The sequence below is a fragment of the Artibeus jamaicensis genome, unplaced genomic scaffold, assembly GCF_021234435.1.
Source record: "Artibeus jamaicensis isolate MK-2021 breed Jamaican fruit bat unplaced genomic scaffold, CSHL_Jam_final scaffold_474, whole genome shotgun sequence".
In the NCBI taxonomy this organism is placed as follows: Eukaryota; Metazoa; Chordata; class Mammalia; order Chiroptera; family Phyllostomidae; genus Artibeus; species Artibeus jamaicensis.
Genome location: NW_026522046.1, coordinates 6,731,208 through 6,742,444, shown reverse-complemented (window position 1 = coordinate 6,742,444; position 11,237 = coordinate 6,731,208). Strand labels below are relative to the sequence as shown.

At 38.6% G+C, this 11,237-nt stretch overlaps 1 protein-coding gene across 5 annotated transcripts in view; it reads left to right on the top strand.

The window, feature by feature from the left end:
* YEATS2 (YEATS domain containing 2) overlaps positions 1–11,237 on the top strand; it is an 85,078-nt gene that overhangs the window by 27,178 nt on the left and 46,663 nt on the right. For all 5 annotated transcript variants that reach the window (XM_053657705.1, XM_053657703.1, XM_053657706.1 and 2 more), the window contains exons 8-10: positions 4,843–4,954; positions 7,956–8,004; positions 10,428–10,604. In XM_053657705.1, coding sequence (XP_053513680.1) covers positions 4,843–4,954; positions 7,956–8,004; positions 10,428–10,604 — 338 coding nt within the window. The remainder of the gene's footprint in view (positions 1–4,842; positions 4,955–7,955; positions 8,005–10,427; positions 10,605–11,237) is intronic.

Here is an 11,237-nt window from a genome sequence, read left to right as displayed (position 1 = left end):
TTCAAAAAAAACCCTCAGCTTTTTAAAAACATTGTATAACTTGATTCTCTTCTTTGTTGCAGGCATTTATTAATTTTTTAGTCACCCCCCCTTTTTTTTTATTAAATATTTTACTTTTTTATTTTCAGAGAGAGGGGAAGGGAAGGAGAAAGAGAGGGAGAGAAACATCAATGTGTGGTTGCCTCTCATGTGTCCTCCACTGGGAACTGGCCTGCAACCCAGGCATGTGTCCTGACTGGGAATCGAACCTTGATCGAATGGTTCACAGGCCTGCGCTCAATTAACTGAGCTACACCAGCCAGGGCTCCCCCCCTCTTTCTTGCAAAAGGTTTTAGTACTGAACATACAGATTTTCTGTCTGCCATCATTGTTAAGGACTGACCTGCGTATAGTTCATCCAAAGCCCTAATCTCTCAGTTCATCGATTTCCTCACTTTAATAATAAAGATATGCTTGCGATTATACCATAGATTCTAAGCTGAATAAGGAGAGAAGGAAATTGTGTAAGAGCAGTGGTGGCTAGTGAAAGTTGGTGTGGGCAAGAACTGAGAGTCCCAGTGAGGGCAGAGGATGTTGGATCAGGAAGCAACTGGAAAGATAGGAGTTGGTTGTTGGAAAGTGGAATACTTGAGATTTTTTTGTAGGTGGTAGGTACACTTTGTTTTCTTCATATACATGGTAATTGTCCCAACATCAGTTTTATCAGTTGATCTGTCCTTTTCCTACATTTAACGTACTAAATTTCCATATAAACATACATTCAAAGCTAGACTCTGTTAATAGTTTTTATTCCCATAACCAGTATGCTGTTTTAGCTCTTGGTGTATAGTGTATTTTGATATTTGGTAATTTCCCCATTCTAAAATTTTTTCTTGGCCATTCTTGAGTATACATGTTGTTCTGTTTTGCTTAAAATACATTTGTCAGGTTATAGTTTGAAATTGCATTGAGTTAATGATTAATTTTCACATTTTTTATGATATTGTATCTTCCGCTGTCTACCCAGGAAAATCAGTCAGTGTAGTTGTTTTCTAATGCAAACAAGACTTTCTTCCTTTTGCTGTTTTTAAAACTTTATTTTCTTGACATATTTCACTGTACAGAACCTCAGAAAAGTGTCAATAGACTGTTTTATTCTGATGGCAGAGCTTAATTGCTAAAGGAACAATTTTATTTTTAGGCTCTCAAACATTAGTGTTGAAAAGACTTCATGATTTGTTTTACATCTGTTATGATTTGTGCAACCTTTGGGAAGTGCCTCATCTCGCTCATCAGGCCTCTCTCAGAATTGTGCCGTGACTTAGGCTTGTCCGTCAGGAACGCGGTCTTCCTGTTGTCTGTCTGTACACTCGCGCACACAGTGCGGCTGTCCTTCCGCAGGTCTGCCCTTCATTCTTCAGGACATGACTTAGAGTTTCCTTCCTCAGTTAGTACTTTTTTGTCTTCCTTTCTTCCAGAGATTAAATTATAGTAAATGATCACTTACTTGAATGCTTTGGATATTAATAGTGTTTTATAGTTTAAGATAGCTGGTAGAGTGATAATATTTGCTGAGTTTGGATAGTCTGACTCCAAATTAGCCCAGGATTTTAATACAGATGTTATAGTGAGTTTGGTAAGAAACATATGAGTTTAAAAAGTGCTGTGTCTAGCCCTGGCTTGTGTGATTTAGTTGGTCGGAGTGTGTCCCATACACCAATAGGTTGGGGGTTCAATTCCCAGTCAAGGTACATACCTAGGTTGTGGGTACAATCCCCAGTTGGGGTGTGTATGCGAGGTAACCAGCTGATGGTTCTCTCTCACACTGATGTTTCTCTTCCCCTTTCTCCCTCTCTGAAGTCAATAGAAGTTTTTTTTAAGTGCTATGTTTATAAAAATATAAATAATAAAAAGAATATATATTTTATTGTACAGCTCAGCAAGAAATTTCCTTACATCTTATGTGGTAAAAAATAAGCGCACTGTTTGGTAAAACATTTTATTTAATAGCAGTCATGTGAATTGTTTAAAATGTATTAGCCATATTTTTATTGATGATAAATGTCTGATTTACCAAAAAATGGCATTAAAAACTCATTACATTAACAAGGCAAATCAATGCCTATTTCTTCATTTCTCACCTCAAGAATTAGAAATTTGTAAAACACTGATTTTATGTTGTAGAAAAGCATCATGTAGCCCTGGCCAACGTGGCTCAGTTGGAGCGCTGTCCCATCACCGAAAGGTTGTGGGTTCCATCCCCAGTCTGGACACACACGGGAGGCAGCCATCGATATTTCTTCCTCATATTGATGTCTCTTTTCCCCTGCCCCACATTCTCTCACTCCGTCTCTAAAAAAAAACAAATATTATGGAGTAATATGGGAAATTGCGTTCACTAAGAAATCTTTAATAATCTACAGGTAAGGGCATGTTAAATCATACTTAATAAGATGTATTATGACGGTCTAAGAACATCCAGGGAAAAGCTCTTACTATAGTTTTTCTTTAAATTTCTTTCATCTTATCCATCTTAAGTATTTTATGTTTATAGTAAATGAAGTTCATTTTGTGACAGTTACGCAGTTTCATGTCATTGAAATACCCTCTTTAATGCCATTTGTCTGTCTTCCCGGGTAGCAGTTCTTTTTCTTCCTGTCCATTCACGAGAGTGTAACCTATGCACATAAATTGGGGAACACAGTTAATTTACTATATTCATTGTAAGAGAAATTCAGCATACAGCCAGTATAATTGCTGAACATTGCAAAATGAAGTTAGCCTGTCCATTTAGCTTTACTAGAATTTAAGTGGCCAAATTTATCAGTAGCATTTCCTTTAACTCTTTTTTTTTTTTAGATTTTTATTTATTTATTTTTAGAGAGGGGGAAGAGCAGGAGAAAGAGAGGGAAAGAAACATCACTGTGTGGCTGCCTCTTACATGCCACAAACTGGGGACCTGGCCCACAACCCAGACATGTGCCCAGACTGGGAATCAAACCAGTGACTCTGGTTCACAGGCCTGCGCTCAATCCACTGAGCCGCACCGCACCAGCCAGGACTCTTTACTCTTTTTAAGTCCGCCGGGCCTCTAGGCCCCACTGGGTCTCTTGCTTTGGACCCCTTTTTAAACCTGCTGTCATGAGTTGAACTTCTCGTTTGACCCAAGTTTTTGTTTGTGATTTGGCAGCCAAGAAGGGATCTGAATCCTGACCTCATGGCTTAGTTAGCTGGGCGTCATCCAGCAAAGCAAAGGGTCACCGGTTTGATTCCTGGCAGAGCACGTCCCTGGCTTGTGGGTTCAGTCCCCAGTTGGGCAGCCGGTCAGTGTTTCTCTCTTGCATCGATGTTTCTCTCCCTTTCTCCCTCCCTTCCCTTCTCTTTAACATAAATAAATATTTTGAAAGAATAAGAAGGGAGCCGAAACCGAGCCTGTCTTTTCATTTCTGTCTGAATCTTTACTAATACTGTGGCTACTTCATGGCCACTTCTCTTACTACCTCAACTGGTGTTCAGCTTGTTTCTTCCGTCCAGGGCATTCTAGTGTCCTTTGCTTTCTTTTTCCTCTGGTTCGTAGCGTAGCTGTTGCTTTCTGTACTTTCCAGGGTACTGGCATACTCAGGGATTTTCCTGCCTTGAGCTCTCCTGGTGACCTCTGGCTCTGTGCTTCCTGATTCAGGTCTGTTGTTAGACTCCCTTGGACTCTGCCCTTACTGCATTCAGGTCCTTCCTTAGTTTTCCGAAAGCACATCCCACTGAAAGATCCTTTCTCCCTGCAGTCTTAGCATCTTCATTTCAGTAACTCCAAGCCAGTGATTCATAATGATCATTTTCATTTTAAAGCATTTTCTCTTTTCCCCAGTAAACAGTACTATTTTTTAGTGCATGGAGGTCTCTCAATGAAAGTCTGTAAAAGATTTTTAGTTTTTAATTTTAGAGAGCGTAAGGGAGGGAGAGAAACATTGATGTGCAAGAGATATATCAGTTGGTTGCCTCTAGTACGCTCCCAACTGGAGACCTGGCCCACAACTCTGGCATGTACCCTGACCGAGAATTGAACCGCAAACTCCTTGGATTGCAGGCTGGCACTCAATCCACTGAGCCACACTGGCCAGGGCTCAGCTACATTTTTAAATTTTATATGTGGAAAATGTCAAACATATACAAAATTTCAAACATACACAAAAGCAGAGTAGATGGAACCCTCATGTACCCAACACCATTATTAAAAGTTTGCCAGTCTTTTTTCATCAATTTTTCTTTTTCTTTTCTTTACGGATTATGTTTTGACTGAAAATTCTTTAGTCCATTTAGCATTCACACACATTCCTCTCTACCCTCAAAAATCATAGTTACTATTTGAGGGAGATCGTATTGTGAACATACGATCTTTTAAGTCCTCTCAGCAGATACATTCAAATAAGTTCTCACTTTCAAAATGAGTATTCATGCTATGTTTTGGTTTTTGCCAGAGTGGAGGAATAAATATGAGTGTCTGGGGTAGGGGACATACACTTCACGGCCTGTGTCTGCCAAGTAGCAATCAAGGGTTCTGATTCTAATACTGTGACCTTCATCTAATTACTTGAGTTTGTTGTGAAAGGAATGACATTGGCTTAAATGGTATAAATGCCTTAGCTCTAAGTATCCAGCAATTGAAAATTTGATGTAGGTTTGAGTTTATTTTTTTCTTTTATAATTTAGCATTTTAGCATAATGCAACATACTGATTTAGCTTCAAATGAAGAAATGTAAATGACTGTCAGAAGGATATGAATTTATTTCTAACTTATCCATTATGAGAAAACTTTTCCTCTGGAATGATTGCACATGGCTAATGTGTTAATATCTGCTTTTCCCTAGAGAGCCTCCTTTTCATCTGACCAGAAGAGGCTGGGGTGAATTTCCTGTCAGAGTTCAAGTTCACTTTAAGGACAGCCAGAACAAGCGGATAGATATCATACATAATCTGAAGGTATGGTAACAAAACATTGCTTGCTGGAAATGAAGTTTGTCTTCCACCTGATACTTGAAATAGTAGGTTAGGCCCTCTGAGAAAAGCAGACAGGCCAAGGATAGTGGAAACAGGATAAATCATTTTGAGTGTGCTGTGCTTACTGCTGTAACACCTTTGTCCTGCGAAGGTTGAGGGAGGGGCCGTTTTTACAATTGAATGTGCGTTCTTTAAAAAGGTGAACTGGACACTTGAATTTCTGACCAGAGCTCACTATAACTGTGTGTGTACCTGGGGCTAATCTTTTTTATTGTTTTAATCTACTTCCTTTTCTATAAAATGAGGCAAATACTTAAAGTCCTCAAATAACATTTTGTTCAATGTCACAACAATGAAATGTCATGGAGCGTAACTCTTGTGTATAGTAATTAGCTTCTAGTCTGTTTGCTTTCCTTCGTTGTATTGTGTTTCCCTTAAAGTCGAAGAACCTATCAACGATTTTAAGTGAGGGGTTACTGTAATAATCAAGTGTAACAAATATATTTATCTCCTAAGGGTAAAGATTGAAGTGACCATGTTTTAGAAAATATAAAATATTATACAAGGTTTTAATACTTTTGGTTTGTATTGTCAGAAATCCTTCACTGATATAATCACGTGATTTGTTATGCAGCTGTTACAAATTTTATTTTACAAAGTATTTTCTATGCCTGAGGAGAAATTGCCATTATATAGTAAGCAAAAAACACAGATTGTCAAGCTATATGTATAGTATGAGGTCCAACGTGATTTTAAAAAACACAATAGAAACATGGCAAAACGTTGGAGTACATAATTGAAGTAATGACATTGTGGGCTATTTCCCCTGCTCTTTTTCCCTGTGTTTTTTTTTTAAGTATTTTTCCAATTTTATATAATAAACATTTAACTTTTACAGTTAGAAAGGTTTTTTTAAAATATTTTATTTATTTATTTTTAGAGGGTAAGGAAAGGAGAGAGGGAGAGAAACATCAATGTATGGTTGCCTTTCACGCGTCCCCTGCTGGGAACTGGCCTGCAACCCAGGCATGTGCCCTGACTGGGAATCAAACCGTGATCCTCTGGTTTGCAGGCCCACACTCAATCCACTGAGCTACACCAGCCATGGCAGAAGACAGTTTTTTTAATGTTCATGTAGGTCCTCTCTGTAGTTGTCCTGTATACATTCCCTAAAGTTAAACTTCTTCCAAACACACACACACACACCCCACCCCCAACCCCCCCCCCACCCCCGCTGTGGCTTAGCACATTGTTCCTGTTAATGACTCCAGACTGAACTGAACGATCAGAGTACATCTGCAGAATTTCACTTTTGTTCCCTTTGCTCCACAGATGCACCTTTTCACCTTAGGGCGAAGTGAAATTTGCCCTCCACTGCTTTCTGCGCAGTCATTGTAAGGCCACACTGCTTCACTCCGTGTGCAGAGTGTTTTCTGGAGATTACTGTGAGACTGGACTGACTGGTGATCTCATAGGAAGACTCAGACCAAATAAAGAACATACACCCACTTTGTTCAGAGGGGCAAAATATGGTCCCACTTAGATGAATGAGGGTTTAATTAATTTCATACTTACCATCTAATATTGCACTGCACACAGCCCTTCTCTATAAAGTAAAGGAAGTTTTTTGCATAGTTTTCATACATATTTGAATTGTCCATATCACTCAGAGTTCCTGATGGAAGACTGAGACACAGTGTTTTAAAATGACATTTTTAAAACATTTCTTGTCAAGTGTTTGGAAAACTTAGATTTACTATTTATTACGCATAGATTGGCCTTGAGCCCTTCACACCTGCATTGTGATCGTGTGGTGTCTGTTTGGACTGGAGCATCATTTTTCTTGTTTTTTTCTGTGTTAACCCTCAGAGTCACTTTTTATTCTTCCCTCTTTGTTTTAAATACTCACTTGTAGACTGTTATTCTTTCTTCATAATCTTTCTTCTATTCTACCTTTTTCATGGTTTTTGTCCCCTCAGTTCATTCCTCACACCACCATCAGATTAGTCTTTCTAAACTAGGAGAACCGTTATGACATTTCTCTCTGAGAAACCTTGATTAAGATCCTGTTGTTCAAGTGATCCTGCCTGCTATTTGGGACTCTTCACATTTTGACTCAACTCACTTCCCCTAAATTATCTCCGGTGAATACCCTGCATGAGCATCCTGCTCCAGCCCCGTCAGTCCGTTCATGTGCTAGAAATGCCCTGGGCTGCCTTCTCCTGGAATGCCTGTTTGAATTCTTTCCATTCTCCAAGTTCCAATAACTTTCCTTGGCTAGTTAAGCCCATAGTGATTGATCTCTCTGTATCCTGAATTCTGTAGTACATACCAATCTATATTTGATACTGTAGTAGTTGTGTTAAATATTAAACTAGTCTAAGTATTTGAGTTATATAAAATTTAAAGTGCCCACAATGTATGAAATTGGCATATCCTGCAGCCCTGACAAGTGGTCATATAACGTGTTCTCAACCATCACCTTGGGGCACAGTAATTCCCAGCTAACCCATTTATGTATTTAGTAAATAAATGTTTGGAAGGGTCTTTCATAAACTGCCTTTAAAAAGTTGTGATCTCATTTTTTCAGAACAGGACTTTTGCTTTACACGAACCCTAAAGTTCAGTGACAGCATTCAGGACTCTCCTAAGTCCTTTCTTCTCCAGGCAAAACCTGCTCTTGTAACATTTCTTGTATGCTGTGCCTGAAACTAGAAATAGTTCCTCTTGCCATTTGATAACAGTTCTGTTTTTTTATCAGTGTTTCCCTTAAAATGTGGTCCCAAGAATGAAACAATGAAGTTTACAGAGAAGCTACTTTTATAAACTAGAAAATATGAAAATGATGTAGCCTAAAGTATTTTTGCATAGTTTTTGTAAACATCATCTAAAGCATAATACTTGACAAGATTTTAAATAAGATTTTATCTTAAGATGTATAAGTAAGCACAGTGAAACTTAACTTTCTTTTTGTCTTTAATAGCTGGATAGAACTTACACTGGCTTACAGACTCTTGGAGCAGAGACGGTAGGTTTTTTTTCCTACAGTATTTTTTGGGAACAAGTAGACTGAAAATTGATTTTCATATTTAGAAAAAAATGAGTGCTAAAATTTAAAAAATAGTTTATATCACCTTTTTGTCTGGTTTTTTAGATGTGGTAAAATACTCATAAAATTGACTATTTTTAAGCATTTTCCTCTGCCCCCAGCCCCTAGCAACCACCCTTCTACTTTCTGTCTATGAATTTGACTATTCTAGATACAATATAAGTGAATCATACAGTGTCGTTTGTTGTTTTTGTAACAGGCATATTTCACTTAGCATAATGTTCCCAGGGTTCATCCGTGTTGTAGCATGTGTCAGAATTTCCTTCCAGAAAAGCCTGAGTAATGTTCCATTGTATTACATACCATATTTTGTTTGTCCATTTATTTGTCAGAGAGCACTTGAGTGGCTTACATCTTTTGGCTTTGTGAATAATGCTGTTAAGAATGTGAGTCTGTTTGATTGAGTCCTTGATTTTAATTCTTGTGGATGGATAAATAGAAGTGAGATTGCTGGCTCATAGTGTATTCTGTTTTTAAATTTTTTTCATTGCTTTAAGAGAGAGAGGGAGGGGGGTGATGAGAAACATCAGTTTGCTGTTTCATTTATCTGTGCCCTGAATAGGGATCGAACCTGCAGATTTAGAGTATCAGGATGATGCTCTAACTGAGCTACCTAGCCAGGGCTGTTTTAAATTTTTTGAGGAACTGCCACACTGTTCTCCATAACAGCAGCCCCATTTTATATACAGTGTGTAGGGGTTCCAGTTCTCCAGCACTTGTCATTTTATATCTTTTTGATTGCAGCTTATTTTAGTGGGTATGCAATGGTATTTCATTGTGAGTTTGGTTTGCATTTCCCTAATGTTAATCGATGTTGAGCATCTTTTCATGGGTTTATTGGTCTTTTGTATAGCTTTGGAGATATGTCTTCAAAGCCTTTACCCATCTTTGAATCAGGTTGTTTGGTTTTTCGTTGTTGAGTTTTAGTTCTTTCTATATTCTTGACATTAGTCTCTTATCAAATATATGATTTACAAATATTTTCTCCCATTTGGGGTTACCTTTTCTCTCTGTTGATTGTGTTCTTTGATGCACAAAAGGTTTTGGGGGGGGTTATTTATTTATTTTAAGAGAGAGGAGAAGGGAGGGAAAAATCTGAGAGGGAGAGAAACATCAACGTGTGGTTGCCTCTCATGTGGCCCCAACTGGGGACCTGGCCTGCAACCAGGCATGTGCCCTGAGTGGGAATTGAACCAGCAACCCTTTGGTTCATAGGCTGCACTCAATCCACTGAGCTACATCAGCCAGGGCAAAAGTTTTTAGTTTTGACATGGTTCACTTTATCTATTTTTTCTTTTGTTGCCTGTTTTTTTGTGTGTAATTTCCAGGAAATCATTCCAAATCCAGTGTTACAAAGCTTTGCCCCTGTATTCTTCTAAGAGTTTTATTATTTTAGGTCTTATCTTTTGGTCTTTGGTCCATTTTGAATTAATTTTTGTATATGGTGTAAGGTAAAGCTCCACCTTCATGCTGATGCATGTGGATCTACAACTTCCTCAGCACCATTTTGCTGAGAGATTGTCCTCACATTGAGTGGTCTTGGCATCCTTGTCAAAAATCATTTGACCATATACGTGAGGTGCACATGTCTTTGTTTATGCTAGTGCCACACTTGGCAGTTGCTGTAGCTTTGTAATTTTAGGTTTTGAAATCAGAAGATGTGAGACCTCCAACTTTGTTTGTTCTTCTTCTTACCACCTCCCCCACTTTTTTGGTACTCATGATATATCACCAGTAGCCATTATAATTAGCTAGTTACACTTTACTCTCTTTAGGGAAATGTGCTGTTATGTCAGAAGATATTTATTGAGCACGTGCTGTATGCTAGGCACTGGTCCAGTTCCTGAGCATGCAGATTTCTACACAGATAGCTGCTGTTCCCAAGAAGTTCCATTCTTGGTTCTGTTGAGCACAGGAGAAGGTGTACAGTAAGCATAAAAGCAAATAAGGTTTCACTTACCAGTATGTGCAATAGAGAATAGCAGGGGAACAAGAGTCTTGCTTTACTTAGGTTGGTCAGGGAAGGTCTGAAAAGACAACATTTGATTGAGACCTAATGGTGAGAAAGAAGCAGATGTGCAGAGATTTGGGGGATGAGTGTGCTAAGGCATTGAAACAAATGGAAAGACCCCAATTTTATGATTGGTTTTACTCAATTATCTATAAAGCCAGAATAGTTTATATTCTGGGGTCGTTCTTTAGTTCTTGAGATTGAAATTGCCTTTCAAGTATTACTAGAAATCCTCTGTCATATCTTTTAGAGTACCACATTCTTAGAAGGCTTGGGGCTTTCTGGCCACTGATGATGAATTCACGAGCTCAGTTACTGCCCGGTTTTGTAGGTAGTGGACGTGGAGCTGCACCGGCACTCCCTCGGAGAAGACTCCACTTACCCTCAGTCCTCCGAGTCGGATGCCTCTGATGCACCACCATCTTTGCCTTTGACCATTCCAGCCCCAGTGAAGGCTTCCTCGCCAATAAAGCAGTCTCGTGAGCCAGGACCTGATACCTCTGTGGAGAAAGGTAATATGTTTTCCCTTGTGTGGAAATGTATGTGTTCCTTATGTGGAGGACTCACTCTGGGGCATTCCTTTCTCTCATTTTGCATAATATTGAACTGATGCCTTCAGAGACTTGGAGTGTATGGAGGTTTTCCCTAAGCGGGCGTGCTGCCTCTGCTGCACACTTCTGCCGTGAAAGTGCCTAGGTGCTCACTCACCTCAGAAAGTAGTTTCATTAAGTTCTTCTAATGTTTTGTAGAACACAACACTCACTAAAAAGCACTACATTTTTTAAAAAGAAGTCACTTTGATTTTCTGTGGCCATATTGCTATTTTTGTAGATTCAACAAAAAACTATATTCCTTCTCTCCAGGACATACTTGAGTAAATCAGTGTTATAAATTAGACTGTTCCACAAATCTTATTCAGTATGACAAATCATTAATTAAGGAATAGGTACTACTCTTCCCACATGAGAAAACAGAACAAAACATCAATTTAATGGTAGTGAATTGGAAAAATCAATTAGCAAACCTGTGTGCACATTAGAGAAGGAGACTCGAACACAAGTCTCGGGTGCAGCTAAGCAGAGAGAATCAAAACCTCTTCCTAAATAACTAAATAAAATTATTTTTTAAAAAAAAAACAAAAACCT